We start from the raw sequence: 27,827 nt of genomic DNA, 5'->3' as shown, positions 1-27,827 counted from the left end.
TAATGTATTCAGGGTTATATAGCTTTTCAAGTGGTGGAGACGAGATTCTCTTAGTCTGTTTGTTTAGCCCCAAGCCCTGTTCTTTAACCATTGGTGCTAGATGTCTGTATTTGGAAGGCAGAATCCAAAGGGAGAAAAGCCCTGAGAGATGTAATGTAGGATAATGTAGGTAACACTAGATTGAGAAACAGGATACTAGGATTTTATTTTGAGCTCTGTTCTTGGTCAAGTAATTTAACCTCTTTGTACTTTAGTTCTTTATTTATAGATGGTAGTAGGTCAGAGGTTATACAAAGAACTTTTTTGCTTGTGAAATCGTAATTTCAAGGCAGTATTCAAAACAATTTGATTTACATTCTTTTGTAAATCAAGTAACTTTGTTCCTTATCTCTAAATTCTCTTGTTAATTTATGTTATTGCTGAAAATTAAATATTTGAATCATAAACTCTTAAACATGATGTATAATGTCATTATAGCTCTGTTACCGGTGGAGGGTGTCCAGGTTCTTGGTGCTTTGAACAAAAAATTGGACAAAATACACAGCAAGGAAAGAATGAAGCAACAAAAGCATAGATTTATTGAAAATGAAAGCACATTCAACAGGGTGGGAGTGGGCTCAAGCAAGCAGCTCAAGAACCTGGTTACAGAATTTTCTGGGGTTTAAATACCCTCTAGAGGTTTCCCATTTTGTTACTTGGTGTACACCCTATGTAAATGAATTAGTGTCCCATGATCAGTCTGATTGGTTGCAGAAAGTGACCAATCAGAGGCTGAAGTGAAGTTACAAAGTTACACCCTATGCAGACGTCTGATTGGTTGTGGAAAGTGACCTGTCAGAGGCTGAAGTGAAGTTACAAAATTACACTTCTATGCAAATGAAGACTTGGCCCATGACCAGCCTGATTGGTTGTAGGAGGGGACCAATCAGAGGTACTTTCAGTTTTTCATCTGCCACACAGAAAAGGCAGGGCGGGAGGGGGCCTTTGCAAAGGGAGTAGTAGCCTCTGGTACTTTTGTTACTTGGGTGTGAAAAGTTGGGGTTTTCATTGTAATTTAGTTCTAGGAAGTCAGCATGAATTGGCCTTAGGTTCCCTGCCTCCAGATCCTGTTCTCCTGCCTCAGCTCTAGTATGCAGAAATTAAAATTGTTGGAGGTATATTTTTGTATCTTTATGGACCTCAGTTTTACCTTCAGTATATATCATTCATTCATTCATTTTTGCCATCATTTTGCTTCTCAGCCTGGTAGAGAGAGTATGATTGCCGGACCCTTACCCAGCTGAAGTGAACTGAACTGATTTTAGAGATGTGTGAAGAACCCATGGACCTGGAAAGGCTCTTGTCACACAATCGTGAATGTAGGTGATATGGCTCTGATGACCCGAGGAACACCAGGGTCCTTTGTCTCGCGCCGGTTTAAATAAAACGACATGGACACATGTGGAGTGCTTTTAAGGAGCAGAGAGAGTTTAATACCAAGAAACCCAGAACTGGCCTCAGTAGTCACATCTGGGGAGAGAGAAGGATAGTGCTGTTATATGCAGAGAATACCTGACAATACTTGTTTTCTGAGGTAGGTGCATGGATACACAAATAATAATAAGAAAGAAGGAAGAGGCTCTCCTGTACAGAGATGGAGGGGGGCTCCAAGCTGAGAGGGGGAATTCCAAGTGTGGAAAACAGCCAGTTATATTAGGAGGCTGGAGGAGGCAGTGTCTGATTTGAGGCCCAGGGGATTGGTTTGACCAGGTATGTCATTCACTTAACTGGCCAAAAAGTGGGCCCTCCCACCCTAGCCTTTTGGTATGCAAATGCAGGGGGCTATGATGTTCTGTACACATGGATGGGGATATGTGGTGGTGTCCATGATGCTAGGCACTAGTGGTGACAAGAAGAAGTCGAGGCAGGAATTGCCATATTGAGTGGACCAAGTTTCTAATGGCTGGTATTTGCATATCAAAGCTTGCCGGCTCATCCCTTCAAGCTGTTTTTCTGCTAGGCAATAAAGTTTCTGGAACTGTTTTAAAAGAAAAAAACCTTGCCAAGGACCCTTTGTCCTATCTGTTTTTTTAAGTTTGTAAATGTTTCTTAACTGGCAGTGACCAACACAGGGGAATCGGATGAGGGGAGTTTGCAGCAGGGAGTGCATGTTGAACAGGAAACAGAGTGAGGGGGGCTTGACCAGGACACATTAGCGATGGGGAAAAGCAGATGGAGATATTTATAGTGGTATTCCACGTGTGTGTGTGTGTATGTGTGTGTATATGCAGTGAAAAAAATCTGAAACACCCAGAACTGGCCTCAGTAGTCACATCTTGGGAGAGAGGAGGGTAGTACTGTTCTATGCAGAGAATACCTGATAATACTTGTTTTCTGAGGTAGGTGCATGGGTATACAAACAGAAATATGCATTAACTATGTCTTGTTCATCAATGAAAATGCAAATATCTAACAGGATGGCACACCATAAGAAAATACAATGAAAATGCTAATATCTAACTCTTGGTACAGTGTAAGAAAAATGACGCTCAACTTTTCACTGTTGGGAACTCCTGCTTTCACTTGCTGTACACCTGATGATGAGGGGTTCGCAGCCATGCCCATGTTCTAGAAGGTCACCAGGTTCTGCTTCTCATCATGGGCATGCGTCCTATCCCTGAGGGGAGTTATTTGTCATCTTCCTCAGGGTCGCTGATCTCTTCCTAAATCACTAGATACTTTCTCTCTCTTGCAGTCTGTGAGTCCAGACATGTTCCCCCTTTCCTTGGGTCCAGATGTCTTGTTAGTCTTCTCAGAGGTAATTTCTTTTCCCGGGGGACACAGCTGTTTCCCATCGTTCTGTGAGCCAGGTGCTTCTGGCACTCCCTTCGATCATTTCCTTCCTTTGCTGGCTTCATGGGCATCATCTTTGGAAAGTTTCCTTGTAGCATGCCGAAAGCCATCTGAGGATATTCATCCTGATTCTCGCAGTCTTAGTCTATATCAGAATCATTCCCCTGGAATTCTGTAGCCCATTTATTGTACATGAAAGTTGGGAGGGTGGCCTGGAGACCTAGTTTAGTCATGGTCTCATAGTTTCTCTTCATATATACATAGATGATTTTCTCTGAGTTTCTCAGCTTTTCCCACTCTTTATTAGATAAGTATCTGGCAATATCAGTGAAGGCCTTGTGTCTCTTCTCTGATAATCTGAGCATCATCCTTGGGTCTCTTTGCAAAGGTGCTGTCTCCATTCATGGCATTGGGAGCAGTCTGACCTTGGAGATGAAGCAGCCCTCGCGAGGTCAGCAGCAGCAACGGCAGTGAGGGCAGTGGCCAAATAATTTTTTAATAACTCCTATAACATTCTCCCCTGAGGAGATGTCACCCTAACTGCTGTTAGGGGGTTTTGGGCGATGACTCTTTCCGGCTACTTCCTGCTGAAAAGGAGCGTTGAATGGGGAACAGCAGCTAGGGCTCCTCCTAGGGTAGATCCAAGGATCCTCAGAAGAATGGCGTGTCCATGTGTGGTTCAGTTTGCAACACCTCTTAAATTTGATTGCTTCTAGGCGATAGGAAACAATTCTAGTTATGGTATTGAGTTATACAAGTTATATAGTATTGAGTAATGGTATTGAGTTAATACAAGACATGTAAGCAAGAGGGAGCTTAATAAAGGAGCCAACCAATTCCATAAAGAAGACTGGAATTCATTAAAGAGGGATTGTAGTCACCTGGGGCTGAAGCCTGCATTTTCTCTTAGCCTGTCAATAATTTTGATTTGATCTTTAAGTACCTGTAGATTTTCCTTAATCTACTAGCGAGTTAATCCAGAAGCAGCATGTTTCATTCAAAAGTGCACAGGTACCTCCCACTTCAGCTATAAGGACATCTAAGGCCTGTCGATTTTGTGCTACTACTGAGGCTGAAGAGTCTATAGATTGTGGTTGTGCCTCTATGGCCCGTACAGTTGCCTTCCATCCTCATTGCATTATAATAGAGATATTAAGTATTGATCTTTGAAGGAGAGGGGATGCCCATAAACCAGAATATACCTCTGGCTATGGAATTTCCCATCCATGGTTTTTCTATGATGAGATTGTCATGTGCATGCCCTCCCCAGGCTGCCCTTTCAGTTAAATCTCCATATGAGGGCATAGAAATGATAGATATCTTTGTCCGATATATTCAAAATAGTGCAGTTTCTAGAAAAGAGGCTAAGTTAGGGATGTCCCCAGATGATGCTGCCATCTTGGTAGAATTTAAAAATGGGAACTACTGCAGCTATTAGTACAAGTTCCCTTCTGATGCGTTGGGAGGGTGAAGTGTATCCAGGAGCCACAAAGAAAATATAGCCCTGTTCCTTGAAGGGATGGTTCTAAGTTGTGGCTTGTGAGAGACACTGGCAGATTTTTCTCATATCTTAGAAGTTTCCTTTCTTTACATATAATACAGGCATCCTTGGGATAAAGATAACCTTATTTAGGATAGTCATTTATGATGTCATTTGGAATTTGACATGCCAAGTGAAAAGGGTCCACCTGACAAATGGAGTTTTGAAAAATTAGAGACGTAATATGCCCTGGCCAATATCTCAGATGATTCTTGTGGCAAGGGCTGTCAGTCCAGATGTCTTCAGTTCGCCCTCAGATCTGTAAGCCGCCACTATTAGCAAACATCATACAAGGGTCTGGAATTCCATGGGTGGGGGGGATGTTTGGAAAGACCCATGTGTTATTTTTTACATTATAGTCAAGGTGGTTACTTAGCGTATGCCACTCCCATCAGTACTTCCAACCAGAAGGAGAGGCTAGATTCTGAAAGCCCCCCACTAGGGCTTCTATCCTGGTAGATCACCCTTGTTGCACTCTTCTCCTCAAATCTTTGAACTATCAGCAATTACAAGTGTGATGTTACTCTCAAGTATGGCCCTTCCCCACTACTTTTAAAGCAGAGGGAGGCATTTGCTATTACTCAGTCAACTTTTCCAAGCCTGGGGGTGTGAAGCTTATCTTTGGGAGAAAGTTCTTTGGCACTGGGGCGGAGTGTTCTACTGGGAAGAGTTAGTCACCCAATTGAAAGTGTTCCCATACCATGTCCCATTTATGCCTGATAAGTCTTTAAGGGTTAAAGGTAAAACCAACAAAGGGAATCCGAAGATGGTGAGTTCCGGGTAACTATAAGGTTCCTTAGTGTCACTGAACTGAGCAAACCACTTAGGACAGACCCAATGATTAGTCTTGTTGTACAAATGGGCCATGGCAGATATTGTAGGAGCTAGATGGTGCGACGTATTGCTAAGTCCGATAAAAAGTCCTAACAGATTTAGTGATGGTAAAACGCTCATGTTTACTTCCTATAACTGTTATTCCTGCTATGAGGTTAATAATTAAGCAAAATACTATGGTAATTGAGATTCTCTGACATTCCACCCTGAGGGTGCTACAGTATATAGTTCTACTGCAAATAGCAGAGTGAGTATAGCAATTCCTGCAAGGGTGGAGTAGTAAATAATTTCCACCAAAAAGAAGTTCTGATATTTGGCTCAAAAGGAGAAGTAGAAATGACAAAAAGTATTTGTCGAGGTAGGGGTGAGACTGAATAAGATGATTAGTTCTCGTACAGTTACTTATCTTTTGTGATTGTCAGCTTAAGATCTTCCATTTCTTCGCATTGCTATTCAGGACGTTCCTCTGGGCTGTTGGGGGTTGCTCCCTCAGCTCTCCAGGCTTTGACTTGAGTGTGATGTATCCAGGAGTTGGTGGATTCCTGTACCTTTTATTGTTGGGGGAGTTGGAAGAAGAACAGTGTAAGGCCCTTCCTAGGTTGGGCTTAGGAAGGGAGAGAGAGAGAAGGAAGATCCTTTACCAGTACCAAATCTCCTGGATTAAATAGAGGTGGTCCAATTTCCTGGGATTGGGTTTTTGCTAATTGTGCTAATTCCTGTTGGAAGTGAGCCAGAGAGTTTACATGCTTAACTAGCTCAGAGGTTTCCCGATCTAATAGAAAAATCATTGGTAAGGAAAGGGTGTCTTTCCATACAGCATTTCAAAAAGGCTAAGACCTAATTTTCAAGGGGTATATCTTATTCGTAATAAGGCCATGGGAGGAAGAGTGACCCAAGGAAGGTGAGTTTCTTGGGACAATTTTCTGAGGTGTCTCTTGGTAATATCATTAGTTTTCTCTACGTTTCCTGAGGATTAGGGTCTCCAAGCCCAATGGAGATGATATTCTATGCCTAGTGCTTTTGAGACCCCTTGTGTGACAGCTGCGTTAAATGAGGGCCCATTGTCACTTTGAAGGTACTTAGATGAAAGCAGGGAGTTATTTCATTAACACTTTTATTACCTCAGAGGCTTTTTCTGTACAACATGGAAATGCTTCTACCCAGTTAGTGAAGGTATCTACCCATACAGCAGGTATTGAATGCCCTTTGTCTTTGGCATGTGGGTGAAGTTTATCTGCCACTCCTCCCTTGGGTATCTTTCTGTTCTTTGGGTTTGAGGAGAAAGGAGTCGCCTGTTCAGGGGATTATTTTTAAGACAGACTTCACAAGCATGAACAACTTGCTTGATTGTTTTTATTAAGTTCTCTCCTGAAAACAATCTCTGGGCACATTGATAAATTTTATCCTCTCCCAAGTGAAAAGCTTGGTGAAGCACTTTAAGGACTTTCCATTGGCTGGAGGCTGGCAAGTGGAATTTGCCGTCTTGTGACTGTAGCCATCCTGAGGGCTGAAATGTATACCCTCGAGAAGAGGCCCATCCTATTTCTGTGGGGGAGTACTGAGGTTTAATTTCTCTTATGGAGCCTTCCCAGATTAGAGCGTTGTCTTGAGCCTTCCTTGCTGCTGACTTAGCTGCCTGATCAGCTGATCTGTTTCCTTTGGCTACCTCATCTGTTCCTTTTGATGTCTCCTACAATGCATCACTGCTATTTCTCATGGAAGAAAAACTGAGGATAATAACCTGTTAATTTCCTGGAGATATTTATAGGAGATCCATTGGTGGTAAGAAAATACCTTTCGTTCCAAAAGGCAGCATGAGCATGGAGAACCAGGAAAGCATATTTGGAGTCAGTGTAAATGTTAGCTACCTTTCCTTTGCTTAATTCAATTGCTCCTGTAAGAGCGATTAGCTCAGCTAATTGAGCGCTTGTGCCTGGAGGGAGTGACGCACTTTCAGTGATGTCATGTAGAGTGACTACTGTGTATCCTGCCTTACACATTCCTTGTTCTACAAAAGAGCTCCCATCTGTCAAGAGGGTCCAGTCTGGGTTCTCTAGGGGAGTTTCCTTGAGATCTTCCCTGGCTGCATAGGTCTGTACTATGATTTGTTCATAGTCATGCTCAGATTCCCCAGTTTCCTCCTGGTGGAAGGCAGCTGGATTTAGGTGAGAACAAGACTTTAATTGGATGTTGGAACCCTTTAACAGCAGGGCCTGATACTTAAGAAGTCAGCTATCTGTTAGCCAAAGGCTCCCCCTAGAGTGCAGTAGTCCTGCCACGTTAGGTGGGGCTTAAATAGTTAAATCATTTTCCAGAGTTAATTTGGAGGCTTCTGGGACCAACAGAGCCACTGAGGCAATGGCTGGGAGGCATGCTGGCCATCCTTTAGCCACCAACTCAAGTTCCTTACTTAGGCAACCCACTGGCTGTTGACCTGGTCTTTGGGCCCGCGTTAATACTCCCAGGGCCATTCCCTTCTTTTCTGATACATACAGATTGAAGGCCTTCCCTATAGGAAGGGTGAAAGTTGGTGCCTTAAGCAAGGCTTGCTTTAGCTGGTCAAAGGCCTTTTGAGCTTCAGGTTCCCAGGTTAAAAGATGAGTTTTAGTTCCTTGAGTTTATTTTATGAGGTTATATAATGGACAGGCTATTTCACCATACCCAGGTATCCATAGTCTACAAAATCCTGTAATGCCCCAAAATCCTCTGAGTTGCTTGAGGGTTTTGGGGAGGGGAAAGGAAGAAATAGTCTCAACCCTTGCCTTCCCTAATGCTCTGGTCCCCTCAGACAGCACTAAGCCTAGGTGTACTTCACTGAGGTTTTCGCAGAGCTGGGCCTTGAGTTTTGAAACCTTGTATTTCTATTAGCTAACATGTTGAGAAGAGCTTCAGTGCCTTCCTGAAAAGCATCCTCAGTTGGGGCACATAGCAGAATATCATCAACGTACTGCAAGACCTTAACTTAAGGATGAGAGAACTCAGAGAGGTCTTGTAACAGTGCCTGTCCAAACAGATGAGGACTATTTCAAAAACCCTGAGGCAGCACTGTCCATGTTAACTGGGCAGTCTGGCTGGAGGGATATTCGAAGGCAAACAGGTATTGAGAGTCAGGATGTAACGGTGTACAGAAAAAGGCATCCTTTAAATCTAGGACTGTAAACCATTTAGTTCCCTCAGGTATTTGAGTTAACAGGGTATAGGGATTAGGGACCACTGGATGGATTGGAACTACAGCTTCATTAATGAGGCGAAGGTCCTGAACTAGGCTCCATTCCCCATTGGGTTTCTGCGCTCCTAATATTGGGGTGTTGCAGGGGCTATTACAGGGTTTGAGGAGGCCCTGCATCTTTAGGTTATTAATAATGACTTCTAGCCCTTTCCTAGCCTCTGGCCTTAGGGATATCTCTGGTTAAGAAAAGAAGTGGGATCCTTAAGATAGATCTGTACTGGCCTAGTGGTTATAGCTCAACCTATTCTTCCTTAAGTTGCCCACACTTCCAGATTAATGTTAGCTTCCATCGGGGGAGACAGAGTTTGTCCTGGGGCTGTAAAGATGCTGCAGGCCCCCATGCAAGCTAGAATATATCTACCTAATAAAGGAGTAGGACTTTCAGGCATGATTAAAAAGGCGTGTTTAAATAGTAAGTCTCCCCATCTGCAAAAGGGGTTGAGAAAAAGATTGGGTTAGAGTTTTTCGTGATACACCCCTTATGGTCGTGCTCTGGGAAGAGGGGAGGCCTGAATTAGAGAGGAGGAGAAAGAGACTGGCTCCAGTATCCAGAAGGAGATCTACCTTCCTTCCTTCAATTTCCAGAATCACTCAAGGCTCCTGTGCTGTAATGGCAGTCTGAGTCGCTGGAGCCAGGGGTTTAAGCCCCAGGACCCGTCAGTCCTGCTGGACCATCTGTGAGACTGGTTCTGAACCCAGTGACCTCTGCCTCTGGGGGCAGATCCATCTCCAGTGGTCTCCGCCACAGGCTGTACAGGGTCAAGGTGGCTTTGTCTTGCTGCCTGGTCATTCCTTCTTAAAATGCCCTGACTTGCCACATTGATAACAGCTAGCAGATGCACCTCAGGGATCCTGGACTTTACAAGCTTGCAACGCTGCTGCTAGAGCCTCTGTTCTTCACTTGTATTTCCTCTCCTTTTCTTGGGCCTCCTCCTGATCTGTATTGTAAATGACTGAAGTGGCTATTCTCAGGAGGTTCTCTGGGGTGCTATCTGGTCCTATAGCTTGTTTCTGTGTTTCTTTCCAATATCGGGAGCTGACTGTGTAATAAACTTGTCCTTCAGGATTAGCTGTCCCTCGACTGAATCAGGATAAAGAGGTGTGTTTTATTAGTGCCTCTCTTAGCCTTTCCATAAAGGCTGTGGGATTCTCATCTGGACTATCATAGATAGTTTAGAGTAATCGAGAGGTTTGGCCCTGGTCTTCCATAGGCCCTCTAACATAGACCTTAAGAAGTACTTCCTTTTCTATTCATTTCCTGAGTTATTGGGGTTCCAATCAGGGTTGTCTGCTGGAACTGCTTCACTTCCTAGTGGGAATGGAGTTTCCACTTCTTCCTTACCTTCCTTGTCTCCACTTTTTCTCCTTGGTCTGCTATAGGAGGCATGTTGCTCATATCCGTATTTTTCTGCTGCCTGTGGACCTGCCGGCTTTTCAGCCCAGTGAGGGTCTGACTTAGCAGCAATATAACATCCCTCTATGTGAGATCAAACACCTGAGTTAAATTTTGGAAAATTTCCATATACTTATCGGGGTCATCAGAAAATTGGACCAAGTCTCTATTTATTTGCTTAAGGTCCTGTAATGAGAAGGGAACTTGAACCCTCATGGCACCATTCCTATCAGGCATTTCCTGCAGAGGTAAGAATGAAGCGGGGGGAGTAGGATATACTGGAGAGAGTGGAGCTGGAGGAGCTGATAGTATGATTAGAGGGGGACTGGAAGGATTGGGACATTCAATAGCTGTCTCAGATTGCGCCTCTGGAACCTGCCTTAGCTCTGGGGAACTATTCCCTGTGGCCACTAAAAGAACTGGGTCGATTGTATAGAACTTGCAAAAGTCTGGGCTGTTTCACAGGGCAAAGAAAGTCTATACATAGGGGATCTCAGTCCATTTGCCCTTCTGTTTGGAGAAAAGATCTAACTGTTGGATAATATTAAAATCAAGGCTCCCCACGGCAGGCCAGGTTTGTCTGTCCCCAAGATAGTAAGAAGGCCATGTTCTTGTGCAATAGAATATGAGTCACTTTTTTTTCAAAGTCTCAGAGTTGAAGGAGTCCCAGTGCTTTAAAATACATTCCAGAGGAGTACATGCTGAAGACGATCTGTTGCCCATCTAGAAAGAGAAGTGAGAATAAAAGTGTCCTTTTAGTCTCCTTCCTTTTGGTGTATGACTCAGGGTGGAGAAGAAAACAGAGGGGGCATTCCCCTATTTTCCCTCCCTGGTTCCTGGGTCCCGGCACCCAGTTAAATGTGCCGCCTATGGCTGTAGGTGTGACCCTCCAAGCCATGGCACCAGAGAAACGAGACTTTTGAGGCCTAGTCACACTTACCCAAGTAGTCCCAGTCCTCTGCTTATTATTTCCCGTTGACCTACTAGACTTGTGTGACCTGTGTGCCTCCCTAAAAAAAAAGGATCTCAGGGAAAACTGTGTAATTGGGCAAGGCCCCTTTAATGGAGGGGTTATGCTAGATTGAACTCTATATCCTGCTATTATGGCCCATGCTAAAGCATTTACCCTTAGAAAAATGGTTTCAGTTAACTTCCGGACTTAAAATCCCCTTAACTAATTAAGTACTATCTCAGTTGGAGACAGAATAGGTGACTTAAAGGAATGTAGGAACCAAATGGCTGTTTTCCTGCTGATGGGACAATATTGAGACTAAAATTTGGCTATGGAAGACATTTAATTCCTAACTGTTGAAAGCAGAATTTTCCCATTCCTGGAAGAGGCTTAGAGCCTGATTTCTAGCAGTGCAAAAGGAAGCTGCGGTGTTAGCTGCGGTGTTAGCATTAAAAAAAAGTGCCTCATGTAGAGGATTTCTGTTTCCTCTAGGTGGCACTGTTGGCTTAGAAATACAATGTGCTCCTCAGACAAGTGGTAGAGAGACCTGGAAAAGCCATGTGCTCTCCATACCAAGGGGCTGAGAGAGAGATGCTCACTGTCCTGGAGGAACCCTCTGTTCAGAAGATTGCAATGGCATTCCTGAGTTAAACTCCCGGTTACTAAATTCCCACACAGTTGACACACACACACACAGAGTAAGAGACTGCAGATAGAAAAGGAAGGAAAGTTTCATGACCGGATAGCTGAGGATTCTCTGCCAGCACCTGAAATGGGCTGTTGGAGGCTGGGTCTGGTCCAGAGGCCTTTGAGTCACACCAGGGTGTGCCCTGCCCAGATATGCTCAGTTGCCTCGGAACTTTTCCCAGCCTTGTGCAATGGCGAGGTCTCCCCGTGAAAGGAAACTGATTCGAAATATGGCCAACATTCCCAATGACCTGTGGGTATTGGGGGGTTCTCCATGTTCTCACCAGCAAGCCTCACATCTGAGTCTTTAGAACAGCAGCCAACGATAAGTGTATCTAACCAGTAGACAGATGCCTTTTGATTGATTTGATTTGATTTTAAAATAGAGGCCAAGAGCACCTCAGAATGATAGAACAGATTTTAAGCTCGCTTGTATAATCACCACTTCAGTGAATGTTGTACCTCCGATTCCCGGCCAGTGCACCAAAATGATACGACTCTGACGACTGGAGGGGAATACCAGGGTCCTTTTCTTGCGCCGGTTTAAATACAACGACATGGATATACGTGGAGTGGTTCTAAGGAGCGGAGAGAGTTTAATAAATCGGCAAGAAAGAAGGAAGGGGCTCCCCAATACAGAGACAGAGGAAGGGGGGCTCCAAACTGAGAGAGGGAACCCTGAGTGCAGCAGAAAACAGCCAGTTATATTAGGAGGCTGGAGGAGCTGGGGTCTGATTTGCATAGGGTCCAGGGGATTGGGTTGACCAGGTATGTCATTCATGTAGCCCACAGAAATCTGGTCCTCCCATCCTAGCCTTTTAATATGCAAATGCAGGGCACCATGATGTTCTACAAACGTGGGGATATGTGGGGGTGGCCACGATGGGCTAGGCACTTGTAGTGACAAGAAGAAGGTGGGAATCGCCATATTGAGTGGACCCAGTTTCTAATGGCTGGCACTTGCATATCAAAGCTTGCTGGCCCGCCCTTCAAGCCGTTTTTCTGCTATGCAAGAAATGTATCTGGAACTGCCTTAAAAGAAAAAAAAGCTTGCCAAGGACGCCTTGTCTTCTCTCTCTGCCTAAAATAATTCCTTAATAACTCCTATAACATAGGGAGATTATTGATTCCATATCTCTCCAAACAGTGCAGGTAGATTAAGGACCAGATTATCATTTATTATCTGTCCTATCATAAAGTAATAGTTTTATTTCTAAGAAACTTTGTGTTTTCAAAACTGACATCCCATGATAGTTTGATTTGTAAAAATTTTTGTAGGAGAGAAGTAACACAGCTCTCTATAGGTCAACTGCCTGGTGAGACTTAATTTTAAATTGAAACTAGTGTGAGATGTCCAGAAAATAGTAGAGTTGAATGAAATTTTAAAAGGCAGGCAAGAAAAAAATTCTAATTTTTTTTGGTAAATGTAAAAAGGAGCTGTTTTTTTTTTTCTGACCAGCTTCCTGCCCGTCCTCACCCCTTGACCAAATTGGAAAATATTTTACTTTGAATTGTTGACCTCTTTGAGCCATACATCAAATTGTCCTTTAAATTGGCAGTAATCTGGCTAGAGATCAGAATGCCTGTTTTTTTTTGTTTGTTTGTTTTGTTTTGTTTTGTTTTTTTAAAAACAGCTTTTCAGCCAGGCGTGGTGGCTCACACCTGTAATCCCAACACTATGGGAAGCCAAGGCAGGCAGATTGCTTGAGCCTAAGAGTTCAAGACCAGCCTTGGTATCATGGTGAAACCATGTCTCTACAATAAATACAAATATTAGCCGGGTGTTGTGGCACGTGCCTGTAGTCCCAGCTACTTGGGGGGCTGAGATGGAAGTATTTCTTGAGCTTGGGAGGTTGAGGCTACAGTGAGCCAAGATTGCACCATTGCACACCAGCCTGGGTGACAGAGTGAGACTTTGTCTCAAAAAAACTCAAACAAAAAATCAGTGTTAGAAACAAGTGCTCGGTGCCGCAAAGAAGAACTAGCACTCAGGCAAAAAGTTTTCTCAGCAAGGCAATTTACTTCTACAGAAGTGTGCTGCCTGCATCAGTCACGCTCGCAAGAGCACACTGAACAAAAGAGAGAAGGATTTTTATTTATTTATTTATTTTGAGATGGAGTCTTGCCCTGTCACCAGGCTGGAGTGCAGTGGCGCGGTCTCAGCTCACTGCAATGTCTGCCTCCTGGGTTCAAGTCATTCTCCTGCCTCAGCCTCCCGAGTAGCTGGGATTATAGGTGCCCACCACCACGCCCAGCTAATTTTTGTATTTTTAGTAGAGACAGGTTTCACCATGTTGGCTGGGATGGTCTTGATCTCCTGACCTCGTGATCCGCCCGCCTCGGCCTCCCAAAGTGCTGGGATTACAGGCGTGAGCCACCACTCCCAGCCAAAGGGTTTTTATTCCTAACACAATTCCTGTTTCTGTGTCCTTTCCCCATTGGCTAGGGTTGGACCAAACAATCTAAATTAACCCCATTGGCTAAGACTTAAACCTTTCTAAATATGGTGAACACACAGTTTGCTAAGAGAGGAGGGGAGGGAGAGACTGTCTGTTGCTAAGGTGGGAAGAGTTGCCTACAGAACAAGTTCAAGGGGTGTTTGGACATGTCTGGGTGTGACAGAGATGTTTACAGAGTAAGAGGTTTGCTGGTTACAGATTAAGCTGAGGAGCAAGTGCTCGTTACAGATTAAGCAGGAAGGGCTGTGTACAGACCAAGAGACCAAGGGAACTTTGAAGAGGAACTTACTGTCCTTAACAATTTCCCCCTCTTGACTTTATAGTTCTTCCCCTTCAAATTTCTTTAACATATTTTAGATTTGTTGTTCCTCTTGGTCATTTAGGAGTAGGAACTTATCTGAGTAGGGCAGGGGAGAATCATGAGGGGTTTTGGTGAGGGCTTTTTCTACAACTCTTTGCACTAATCCACGAATACAAGGTATGATGCAGCAACCTACAAGAATGAGTACACCTATAATAATTGCAAGGGGAGTAAAGGTTATGAGTCCCTTCATTTTCCAAACCATTTTTCCATGAGACTAGAGAAGAATTCTAGAATTCTATTTTAGAATTTTTGGCTAATTCATTTGCTAGGGTGTTAAGGCTCTGTAAGCGTTGGGCCCCAATTATGACACAGACCCCACGTTTTTCAGCTAATATTATGTTCAGGGCTATTCTGTTTTCCCAGGCCATCTGGCTGGTAGAGCCTAATTGTTCAGCTGTTCCTTTAATGGCATCCCTAGTATAATTGACAAACCGCTGTTGATTATGGTAAATGTAATTTATCCAGTTTACATTTTTCTTTATAGTTACCCACGAGAACAATATAGATTCAAATCCTGCAGCTATTTGATTTTGGGCTTTAAATTCATTTGGCACTCCTTGTGGAACTCTGATGGCATCTATATAAATGTGAGGGTCAAAGGACCCGTGGGGGGTACTTCTTTTTTCACCATTGTCCTTTTTGCTTGGTTGATGAAATGCCAGAGTGAAAGGGATTGCCAATTGGATTAGAGCGCAGTGCCGCTCCAGTTACTTTGGCAGAGTATCCAGTAGTGGTCCACTGCAATACCACCATACATCCGCTTGGGGATGAACAACGGCAGACTGATTGGTTAGCTGTTGAAAAGGCTTAGATTCACTGCATCCCATTAGACTCCCAAGGAATGCCAAATTTTCCCCTTGCTGTGAGAGACACGAGGTGAAATTGATAGTTGTAGTAGGGGGTTGGATAGCTCTCAGGGGCTGACCTGCAGGGCTTTTCACTTCTGGGAATAGCAGCAAGAGGGTTTGACATGCCTTATTGCCCCAGGCTGTGGGATTTTGGAAGAGGGCAACCATACAGTTCATGCCCGGTTGGTCAGAGGATCAATCAAGTGGAAAGGGGACAGTTTGGGTTTCTGGCCTACCTGTCACACAAGTGTAACAATCGCTTTTGTTTATCATGCAGATGGAATATTTAATCCATTCCAGCCAGGCATTTGCATCTTGGTACCGTGTTTCAATGGCTATGGTTTGCTTTAGATCTTTAATTTTTACAATGGATAAGTACTGGGTTGCAATGATTAGATTGACAATGGGGGGGGGGTGTGGCCCCTTTGGTGAAGTGTAGGTATGGTTTTAGGGCGGTGCCCTAAAACTGCCCACTGAGACCATAACCCCCAATAGCCTAACTCTTCCTCTGAGGATTCCCACCATATGCAAGACACAGGAGTATTAACTCTTTCCACAGAGGGGCAGAAGTACTTTTCTGCACAAGCTAACTGTCTTTGACTTTGGAGATCTCCACAAGGTAAGACTAGACAAGCATAGTTACATTAACAATAAGATATCCTTGAGTAGCTAAGGGGAGAAGAAAAAGACAAACCTGTTTGAATGTTAGTTTTGAGGCTGTTAGTCCTGGAGTGATGGTCCATGACTTTGCCAGAGGTGGGGCCTTCTTCACTCGAGTGTGGTGGGTTCACCCTTTTTCGGCTTTCTGGACTGCTATTTCAGTTGTTAGGAGTACCAGGTAAGGTCCTTCCCAGGTGGGTTTGAGCTTTCTCTCTTTCCAACCTTTGACAAGGATGTAATCTCGCTAGAAGGCCTTGAGTCCTGAGGGAGGAAAGAGACAGACAAGCCAAGGTCTTTTCGAGGGGGGCAGTTTGGATTCTTGGTAAGGCAATAGGAAGGCATTTTGTCCATGGTAACCAGGTTTCCAGAATTAATTTGGTTAGGTGATTTTTTAGATTTTGATTCATTTTTTTTTTTTTTCTTTTTTCCCTGACAAGGACAGATGCCAGGGAGTATGATATTCCCATTTTATTTCTAGTGCCTGGGTATGATATGTTCTAACAGGGCTCTGACTACATTACTGGCTGTTGTCCTTGGGAAGGGGAGAGCTTCTACCCAGTGGGTAAGGTGGTCTACTATTACTAGTAAATACTTGAGGTGGCCTGTTGGGGGCATTTCAGTATAGTCAACTTGGATGCTTTGGCATGGCCTTAACCCTGGATTTCTTCCCCCGGGAGGTTTTTTTTTAGAGTTTGCTCATTAGTTTTTCTGCACACTATGCAACTGTCCGCTACTTGCCCAGCAAGGGTGTGTATTCCTATGTACCCATAGACTCTGAGGACTGCATCACATATAGCTTGAGGACTCCAATGAGTTCCTTGATGAAGCTGAGACAATATTTCTCTCAAGAGGTTTAGACAACATTTCCCTTCCATCTGGTAATACCCACTTTCCTTCTGGGTTTTCTTCAGCTCCTAATTTTTTCTGCATTTGCTTAAAGTGGGGAGGGAAGTTAGAGGTGTTTGGCGGGGGAAGGTGATCTAAAGGGTAAGTAGTTTCTGGCTTGTCTCCTGTAGTTTTTAGGGGTTATAGGATGACAGGCACTTGCCGCCAACACAGGGCATAGTTTACTTCCTCCTGGGAAACAGGACTTTTGTCATTGACATATTCTATTAAAAGTTGACAAATCCAGTCCTTACTGGACTCAAACCTGGCCAGAAAACTGAATGTTTGAGAGTAGGTTCTTTGGTTTAAATAAAACAACAATATTTTATTATTTGTTGCTTCTTTTTATGTTTGGTGTTTTCATTATCTCTCCAGTATTTTAACATGAGACCTAGAGAGCTATCAGAGGGAATTGTCTGTCTTTTCCTTTTTATTCCCTGCCTTGTCTGGGGTATTTCCCATCCTGGAAGTTTTAGGTGCTTCCTGAGTTTTCCTGAGTCAGTGGAGCTCAACCTCTCCTAATAGAAATTTCTTGTACCCTTTCTCTATGGCTCAACTCGAGTTTCCTGAGTGTGTATGGAGCTCAACCTCTCTTTACTAGGGATTTCTTGCACCTTTTCCCTACAGGCTCACCCCCACCCCCACCCCCTGCCAACTGGAGGTTTCTTGCACTCCTTTGCTTTCACTTCATCCTTCTCTGGCCACTTCCCTCGTAGGAATTTAGGTTGGTATGAACCCTTGACAGGAAAGCCACCCTAAGCCATATCAGGTGACCACGGAACCATGGATCTGGACTCTACATTCGCTTCGCACTTAATTGTGTAATTGTGTGTCTCATTCACACACTTTCAACCTCCAGGATGTCCCGACCATCAAGGAAGTACTCCTGCCACCCCCTGGCTTTTCTTACCTTGGTCTGTGCACAGTTACCTTGTTGCCGTGGTATCTGTACGGTAATCTGTACTGTGTTGCCGAGAGTCCGAGTTTATTCTTCACACTGGGTGGGTTCTGATTCCTTACCCCTGAGGCCACCGCAATGAGGCAGCAGGACATGTCTCCTTATGAGAGGTGATTGGAGACCCTTCCCCGGAGGAGAATGGTATCCTGGACGGATAATTCTTTGCTCAGTGCTGCAAAGAAGAACCAGCACTCAGGCACAGACGGATAATTCTTTGCTCAGTGCTGCAGAGAAGAACCAGCACTCAGGCAAAACGTTTTCTCAGCAAGGCAATTTACTTCTGCAGACGGGTGGTGCCTGCATCAGTAACGATTCCAAGAGCACATCGAGAAAAGGAGAGAAGGGTTTTTATCCCTAACGCAGTTCCTGTTTCTGTGTTCTTTCCCCATTGGCTGGGGTCGGACCAAACAATCTAAACTAACCTGATTGGCTAAGACTTAAACTTTTCTAACTATGGTGAACATGCAGTTTGCTAAGAGAGGAGGGAAGGAAGAGACTGTTGCTAAGGTGGGAAGAGTTGCCTACGGAACAAGTTCAAGGCATGTCTGGACATGTCTGGGCCGACAAAGAGTTGTTTACACAGTAAGAGGTTTGCTAGTTACAGATTAAGCTGAGAAACACATGCTTATTACAGATTGAGCAGGAAGGGCTGTGTACAGAGCAAGAGACCAAGGGAGCTTTGAAGAACTTATTGTCCTTAACACCAGCTTTTCATCTTGCTTTATATAAGCATATAAGAATAAATTTCTTAGTTTGTTATTAATGGTTGCTAAGAGACAGTGTACAAGGTCATGAAGATTTCTTTTATGAATTTTATTTAGTTTCTTCTAAGAGTTTTATAGTTTTAGCTGTTACATTTAGGCCTATTGATTCATTTGAATTAATATTCATGGGTGCTATGAAATAGGGGTCTAACTTTATTCTTTTGCCTGTGACTATCCAGTCACACCATCTCTACGTATCTTCTGGTTTTTAATGTAGAAATTATAATATATGCCCATCTATAATAGTATAATATATACCCATCTATCTATAATGGTAATCAGAATCTTTATTCTCTACTGGTAAATATGAGGACTATAAAATGTTGGAATACCAGCCACCCCTGTTGTGAGTTATATGTCATGGTTGCTAAGTATATATATTTTTACTTTTAACCACATGTTAGATATTGTTTTTATTGTTGTATGCATTGTTACTGTTTTTTAGATTTAATCACAAGTTTACCATTTGTCTCTTTGCTCTTCCTTTTTCAACCTAGAATTCATTGTTCATTATTCTGAAATAAACTCAAGGAACTTTAGCAGTTCTTTCAGTGATTCTGCAAATTCTGTTTTTGCTTAGCTGAAAATATATTTTTTTATCTGGAAAGACAGTTTAGTTTCCCTGCAAAAACAATTTTTGGATGTCAGTTATTTACTCAACCCTTTGAAGATATTAGTCCATTGTGTTCTGGATTCCATTATTGCTGTTGAGAAGTTGGCTATCATTGATAGTTGTTTTATTAATAGTTTGCCCTTTCTCCGTGGCTCACCACTTCTCATTGTCTGATGTTTTGCAGTTTCTTCATAAGCTTTAGTCCTGCTCTGCAGCTGTGAAATTGTAAGCCCTTAGGGGAAAGCCTGATTCATATTATTATTATTATTATTTTTTTTGGAGACGGAGTATCACTCTTGTTACCCAAGCTGGAGTGCAATGGCACGGTCTTAGCTAACTGCAACCTCTGCCTCCTGGTTTCAAGTGATTCTCCTGCCTCAGCCTCCCGAGTAGCTGGGATTACAGGCATGCACCACTGCGCCCAGCTAATTTTTTGTATTTGTAGTAGAAATGGGTTTTACCATGTTAGCGAGGCTGGTCTCTAACTCCTGACCTCAGGTGATCCGCCCGCCTTGGCCTCCCAAAGTGCTGGGATTACAGGCATGAGCCACCGTGCCCGGCCTCATATTTTTATTGAGATTAATATATTTGTATTGTCTTTTCTACCTAGCATAATGTCTCTTTAGATGAATTACTTTTATAGCCCCACTCGTAGCAGTGTGTGGTTTAGAATATTAAAATATATTTACCTAAAAATATAGAGAATACGTTTAAATATTTATTCATTTATTTATTTATTTATTTATTTATTTATTTGAGACGGAGTCTCGCTCTGTCTCCAGACTGGAGTGCAATGGCACAATCTTGGCTCACTGCAACCTCCGCCTCCTGGGTTCAAGTGAATCTCCTGCCTCAGCCTCCCAAGTAACTGGGACTACAGGCACCTGCCACGACACCCTGCTAATTTTTTTGTTTATTTGTTTTAAGTAGAGACAGGGTTTCATGATGTTGGCCAGAATGGTCTTGATCTCTTGACCTTGTGACCTGGCAACTTTGGCTTCCCAAAGTGCTAGGAATACACTTTTTTTTTTTTTTTAAAGAATGGGTTACATGTGGCATAAAATTTTTTTTTTTTCCTATGTAACGTGATGTGATCATGGCATTAGCAGGAAGGTAAAAAAAAATCATTGTGTTGTATAAAAATTATTGCCTGGGCCAGGAGTGGTGGCTCCCGCCTGTAATCCCAGCACTTTGGGAGGCCAAGACAGGCAGATCACATGAGGTTGGGAGTTCGAGACCAGCCTGACCAACATGGAGAAACCCCGTCTCTACTAAAAATATAAAGTTAGCCAGGCGTGGTGGTACATGCCTGTAATCCCAGCTACTCAGGAGGCTGAGGCAGGAGAATTGCTTGAACCTGGGAGGCAGAGGTTGTGGTGAGCTGAGATTGTTCCCTTGCACTCCAGCCTCGGCAACAAGAGCAAAACTGTCTCAAACAAAACAAAACAAAACAAAATTATTGCCTTTGTGGTTAGGGTTAACAATTTTATTTAAAAAATAAAATATTATAATATTTTATGTTGACTGATAAGTATATGAAAATGTTATTTTAAATCAGTGTTTTGATACAGGGTTATGTAGTTTACTGATTATTTTTTAAACTGTGAAGACTCATGATTTATTGTTATAATATAGATCTGGAGGGTGGGAGTGAGTGGTCTTTTTTTGCATTTAATTCCTTATTACTATCAGAAGGATAGAGCAGAGAGAGAGAGAGAGAGAGAGAGACCATCCCTGTATATAAGAGAAGATAGAATCAATGTTTTCATTTAATACCAGATGAGAATAACATGATAGCGAAACAGAAGATTGGGATTTTGTTTGGAATTGAGAAATATGTTGTCTTAAATATAACTCACTTGCATTATCAGGTTATAGCAGTGTCCCTTTCTTATATTCTGGCCTTTAAAACTTAAATCTGTCTGGAACCATTAGCTCATCTATGTCTACTGTCAATGCTATAAACCACATTCTTGTTTTTAAAAGGACTACCCTCTGTCGGTTTCAGATATCACTGTTGTGACTTAGATGTGGGATAGATAGTAATAACTTGCATTTGGGATTTGTGGCTATGATTAGGTAGCCTAATCAAGCACATTAGGAATTGCATTATATCTACCTCTAATTAACTGTGTTTCCTCAAGGCAAAATAACATTTTTAAGTGTAGAAATTGTTAAAGTTAACATTTTCTACTCATTTCTGTCTAAGGTATAATAATGACCCTTTTCCCACCTAGATATTCATACTGGGGGAAAATATTTAATTCTTTGTTCATATATTCTTAAATATTTAATTTAAAAATTTTAATTCTTATATTTAATTCTCTTATAAATACTAAATATTTAATTCTTTCAAATATTCTTTTTTCATTATGTGTTGTGTGTGCATATGTGTGTGTGCGCATATGTATATCAGTAGACTAAGCTTTGATCCTTAGTTTTGACAGTAATGAACTCTGAATGTCACAGTTAATCAGATTTTACACTAGAACTTAGATACTGGTTGTGGTTGAACTTGGGATATTTAAGCTTAAAGGCTTCGGAACTGGAATCAGACCCATATGGAATGATGTTATAGTAAATGAAGCAGCAAAATCACTTATTTAGAAGTGGTATTTCCTAGGCTCTTCTCTACTCTTACTGGATCATAATCTCTTGGAGTAGGGCACCAGCTCTCAGGCAACTTTTTTTATGCTAAGATTTGAGAATTTGTAATAAGGGAATTTTAGGAATAAATTCTATATTCAGTATAATAGTCTATGGACAGCATATATCAACTGCTTTCAGATTTAGGGAATAAACATGTCTGATGTGAAATTGATTTTTCACTCATTGCTGATTTTTCTTTGCATTTGGAAAGTACTGAGTTAGTAAAGGTAGATTGGAAAGTAGCACATTACTGGATACAAGAAGCAGCCAAACTGAGTCTTCGAGGATTCCACTGTGACATGGAAAGTGAGACAATTACCTATTTATTATTCATACTTTAGAAGTATTTTAAACTCTTTGAGGTCACAGAACAACAAAATACCTTTGCAGAAGGTATTTTGGCCATATGGTCAAGTTATATTCCTTGGAAAGCAATTAAAAATATGACATTGTATAAAGTAAAATGTGGAGGTATTTTTCTCCTTTTGCCCCCTTTCCACTATGTAGAGGTTACCTTAGTTTATTAAGTTTTGTGTGTATTCTTTCAGATCTTTTCTCTGCTAATGAATGTATATGTATTTATATACAGATATGCACATACCTACATATCTAGATATGTATGTTCACATATATGTATTCGTATTTTAAACAGTGATATGTACAAATTGCCTCTCTTCTTTCAAAGACTGTAACAGTTTATGTTCCCATCACTGTAGTATATTTGCAGCCTTTAATAGTTTTCTGAATATGATAGAGAATGTACCTTTACTATTAGTGAGTTTGAGGATTTTTAAAAAATGTATATTCTCTAGTTGTGTTTCTTGTTTGATTATTTGCTTATTGATTTTTTTTGGCCTATTTTAAAATTGAGTTGCTAGGTTTTTTTTTTGTTGATTTGTTGAAGCTCTTTGTATGTATGGGTATTTAGCCTTTGTCTGTTACATTGAAATTAATATTTACTTGTAGCTTTTTAATGACATAATAATAACTAACATTTTGCTTTCTGCCAGGAATTCTTCTGTGTATTTTATGTGTTTTGGTTTAATTCTCACTGTTGTCATCTCCATTCTATGGAGGAGGTTACTAACTATTAAATAACACGTTTGAGCATGCATAACTACTGAGTGATAGAGCCAGAATTTGAATCTAAAAAGGCTGTATATTTTTTATTTATTTTTTTTATTTTTTTGAATATATATTTTTATTATACTTAAAATATGTGTGTTTTTATATAAGTTCTAGGGTACATATGCACAACGTGCAGGTTTGTTACATATGTATACATGTGCCATGAAAAGGCTCTATATTTTACTCCTTTTTTTTTTTTTTTTTTTTTTTTTTTTTTTTTTTTTAGACAGAGACTAGCTTTGTCACCCAGGCTGGAGTGCAGTGGCACGATCTCTGCTTACTGCAACCTCCGCCTCCCAGGTTCAAGCCATTCTCCTGCCACAGCCTCTTGTGTAGCTGGGATTACAGGTGCCTGCCACCACACCTGGCTAAGTTTTGTATTTTTAGTAGAGATGGGGTTTCATTATTGTTGGTGAAGGTGGTCTTGAACCCCTGACCTCAAGTAATCCGCCTGCCTTGGCCTCCCAAATTGCTGGAAGTACAGGTGTGAGCCACTGCCCCCAGCCCTATATTTTACTCTATATAATAGTTTTGAAATTAAAACTGTTATACTTAACTTTTGGTCTATATTTTTATCTGCAACTTGATACAAGACTAATTTTTTATTTTTTTAATTTAAATATATCATTTAGAGGCTATGATGATTTTAGTATAGGTACTCCTTTAGTAATATTAATACAAGTATATGTAAAATATATATAATGCTATAATATGTGAATACAAATATTCCATAAACTTTTGGGGACGTCTGTCCTGTTTCTATTTAGAACCAACCCTCAGTAGCATATTCCCCTTTATTTTCTTGTTCTCCTGATTACCAGAATAGTCTGTTAATCACTGTGTTTGCCAGTTGTTTTGCTTTAATCCATTGGCAACTCTGCTGTCAGAATAATCAATCATCTTAAGTACAATTTTGATCCTATCATTCACTACTTTGTTTGGAAGCTCGATATCACGTTTCATGCTGAATGAAGGCCAGGCTCTTTACTTAGCAGAGCGTTTGAAGATGTGTATAATTCTGCTTCATCTTTACCTATCAAGAGTTACCTTGACAACTTTTCTTGGCACTTTAACTCCATACTGTAGATACACGGATTTATTTTTCTTCTTATACAGCCACATTCTTTTGGCTTCGCGATTGGATAATTCAGTGTTTTCAATCAGCAGAAGTTGTTTACTGGCTGGTTGAGCACATAGGAAATTTACTTAAGGATATTTGGTGCTTCACAGAATTTTTAGGAAGGCTGGAGAGCCAGGCTTAAGGATAAACTTCCAAGTAATATGCCTCAAATCATATATGAGAACTGTCAGTCTTCCGCCACTAAGCTGTCTATCTGCTGCCAGTTCTGGGATAGGGATTTTGATTCTGCAGCCACTACGGGGCCACATCTGTCACTGCTGTTGTTGAAGGGTATGCCTCTGCCTTTGCCTGTATCACCCAAAAATGGTAGCTCCACACCGAGTCCATTTTATCATGTGACTTACTTCCAAAACTGCAGTCTTGTGCTGCTGCCTCTGAATGTCTGCATCATAGTTGCAGGGTGTACTGGGATTTTGAGGTCTGAAATATATTTTGGGAGGGTTGGAGTCAGTAATGTGAGAATTTTCCTAAATGCAGGAAGTTTCTTCAGAAGCTGATAAGCAGTCTTGAATATGATAACTATCCACTACAATACTTTTGCTCATATTCCTTCATTTGTAATGTTTTTCCCTTTTCATGTCCAAGTTAACAAGTTCTGTGCAAAGACCCACTGGAATTTTATTTTTTGAATTAGTCTACCTGGCTTGTTTTAATCTGAATTTTCTTACAACTTTATCAACATAACTTTTTCCATAAGAGAGTACAAGTAATACGTATCTTCTGGTATAAGAGTCAAACAGTGTGGGGAGATACAGAATGAATTGCAAAGGTCTCCATCGCTCACTTCCTCCCCACACACCAATTTAAATTGATACCCCCTTTCTAGATATCCCTTGATTGAAAATTATAGTCTTTGGTTTTAATTTGATATATATGATGATAACATGGCACTTGATGGTAAATTTATTGAGTATTTAAGCCCTTATTTATCTTTCAGCCTTTCATTTAGTCTACTAAAACTATTCATTTGTATAGAAGAGTATGATGTGAGGGCCTGACCTAAGGTAATAGAAACTCAACTATTTTGGAGGTAAAAATGTATAACTTGGGGATTTAATAAATATAGAGAGAAAGGAATAAAAGTAGACTCCAAGGTTCTAGCTCGGGGTGAATATGAATATATATATACACACACACACACACACACACACACACACATATACATTCATACATATGTGTACACACACATATATATATGCCATTAAATGAGACTGGAAGTGAACCCTTTGGGACTATTTTTCATTATTGCAGGAGCACCTTTACTCATATTTCTCATTTGAATTAGAGTTTGGGGAGGTTCTAAAATGTTCAGATCTGGCATAGATTTTCACAGTTCAGGAAAGACACTGAAAAAATACCATTTTTTCTGACAAAGTTGTGTCTGAGACTTCATTGCTGGATTATGAATAAGACCGCTCAGTAAGGAGTTGGATTTTTCCTTTTAAAGGTACCATACTTTAATTAGGGTAAATATAAACCTATTTTAAATCACTTTTCACCTGTAAGTACAGTAGATGGTAAAAGGCTATATGCTCTATTACGTATCCATATTTGGAAAATCCAATCTGAAAGTATGTTGACTTGTTTCAGATAAAAGGATAATAATAATTTATTCATGTTGAGGAAGTCTTTTTGAAAAGCTTGTGCTGGGCTGGGCGCAGTGGCTCATGCCTGGGAGGCTGAGGCAGGCAGATCACCTTAAGTCAGGAGTTCGAGACCAGCCTGCCCAACATGGCAAAGCCCCGTCTCTACTAAAAATACAAAAAGTTAGCCGGGCGTGCTGGCGGGTGCCTGGAATCCCTGCTACTCGGGAGGCTAAGGCAGGAGAGTCACTTGAACCCAGGAGGCAGAGGTTGCAGTGAGCCGAGATCTTGCCACTGCACTCCAGCCTAGGCGACGAGCTAAAACTCCATCTCAAAAAAAAAAAAAAAAAAAAAACTTGTGCTATGAAACCATGTTCAGATTTTTCTTTTGGCATTTTGCATTTTACCTCATTCTCTTTTGTCTGTTAATTGTAACTAATTTGACCATCTTTTTTCTTTCCAGATCATTCAACTTCAAGTGGCACATTATCTTTTAAGCCTAGTCAATCATTGATTACTCTTCCTACTGCCCATGTGATGCCGTCTAATTCCAGTGCTTCAATTTCTAAACTTAGGGAATCATTGACACCAGATGGCTCAAAATGGAGTACAAGCCTCATGCAAATATTGGGAAACCACAGTAGGGGGGAGCAGGACTCTTCACTAGACATGAAGGACTTCCGGCCACTTCGGAAATGGTCATCTTTATCCAAACTCACTGCCCCGGATAACTGTGGTCAGGGTGGCACTGTATGCAGAGAAGAGTCAAGGAATGGTTTGGAGAAGATAGGGAGGGCTAAGGCTTTAACATCACAACCGAGGACAATTGGGCCTACCTGTTTACATGATAGTATGGAGATGCTTAAGTTAGAGGACAAGGAAATAAATAAAAAACGGTCATCAACTCTGGACTGCAAGTATAAATTTGAGAGCTGTAACAAGGAGGACTTTAGAGCCTCTTCCTCTACTCTTAGGAGACAGACTGTAGACATGACATATAGTGCCTTACCTGAAAGCAAGCCCATTATGACAAGCTCAGAGGCTTTTGAACCTCCAAAATATTTAATGCTTGGTCAACAGGCAGTAGGTGGAGTTCCCATTCAACCTTCAGTAAGGACTCAGATGTGGCTTACAGAGCAGCTGCGGACAAATCCTTTGGAAGGCAGAAATACAGAGGATTCTTACAGTTTAGCTCCTTGGCAACAGCAGCAAATTGAAGACTTTCGACAAGGAAATGAAACACCAATGCAGGTAAGGCTCAAAATCTAGTGTTTGCTTCCCTCCAGTGGATGTTATGAGTACAGTAGCACACTTGCAGTAAGCGTATAACAAGTGTCCACAGATTGTTTTGCTTTTCCTTTTCCCTGCAAGTTAACAGGCAGAAATGTTGCAAACCCGAAAAGTGTTGTTGATAAACAAAACTTACAAAGCATTTGAGACTAATTAACATGAAAATCTGAAAACCTTGTACCTAGCTTGTTCTTTCCATTTGTTAAATGGGCATAAAAATAAAGCAAAACATACTCAATCTAAAGAAACTTGGAAACAGAAACAAAAAAGCTAGCATAGGTATAATAGAAAGAGCATCTACTTGGCCATACAAGGTCTTTGATTTTGTGTCTGGTTCTGTTAGATTAGAACCTGGACGATTTTTTCACTTAATTTCTCTGGGCCTCAGTTTCTTCATCTGTATAATGAGAAGGTGGAACTACAGTCATTTGTAATTTTTGGTGATTCATGATGTATTAGGTTTATAAATCAGATGTACTTTTTTTTTTAAAAAAAATTATGTGTCAAGACATTCATTAATCAGTTTATAGAAAGCACTTTACGATGATATCATATATGAAGAAAAATACTATACAGCCCCCAACTGATCTAGGGAATAGCATGTAAATGTGTAAATTTCTTAATCTGGGAATGTTTCTATTCCAAGACAATTTTCTGTAGCTTGTTTTAACAAGGAAACTAATTTTCTGATATAAGTCCTGTCATTTATTTATCATCAGAATTTTCTGAAACAAATTAATTCTATAAAAAAATTGCAAATTTTCCCTGGAGTAAAAATGTAAAATTCCTATTCATTACTACTACTAATAAAAACAAATAGAATAAATGAACATAGGCTACGAAAGGATAAAGAAATCACTTGCCCAGGAACCTCACAAATATGAGTATGATCTGAAAACATACAACCCTAACATGCTACATTCATAGGAGAACCCTTAACATGTCGCATGTGCCTTCTTTATTCTTATTTTAGATACAGTTCTTATAATTTTGATTATGTATTTAAACAACACAATCA

General features: G+C 41.2%; 1 protein-coding gene and 1 pseudogene across 13 annotated transcripts in view; one reads left to right on the top strand and one right to left on the bottom strand.

Annotated features, from left to right (window-relative positions):
- The window catches only part of CEP85L (centrosomal protein 85 like), a 243,813-nt gene that overhangs the window by 112,629 nt on the left and 103,357 nt on the right, over positions 1-27,827 (top strand). For 10 of the 13 annotated variants that reach the window (XM_063620768.1, XM_063620780.1, XM_055262504.2 and 7 more), the window contains one exon: positions 25,983-26,770. In XM_063620768.1, coding sequence (XP_063476838.1) covers positions 25,983-26,770 — 788 coding nt within the window. Of the gene's footprint in view, positions 1-1,241; positions 1,359-25,982; positions 26,771-27,827 lie in introns of all 13 variants that reach the window. The other 3 variants (XM_055262529.2, XM_055262522.2, XM_063620803.1) reach the window with 1 other exon arrangement.
- LOC129472666 (putative protein SSX9) lies at positions 2,667-3,237 on the bottom strand (annotated as a pseudogene).

Source organism: Symphalangus syndactylus, chromosome 2 (assembly GCF_028878055.3).
Source record: "Symphalangus syndactylus isolate Jambi chromosome 2, NHGRI_mSymSyn1-v2.1_pri, whole genome shotgun sequence".
NCBI lineage: Eukaryota > Metazoa > Chordata > Mammalia > Primates > Hylobatidae > Symphalangus > Symphalangus syndactylus.
The sequence above is the reverse complement of the archived record's forward strand: the minus strand, read 5'-3'. Positions and strand labels throughout refer to the sequence as shown.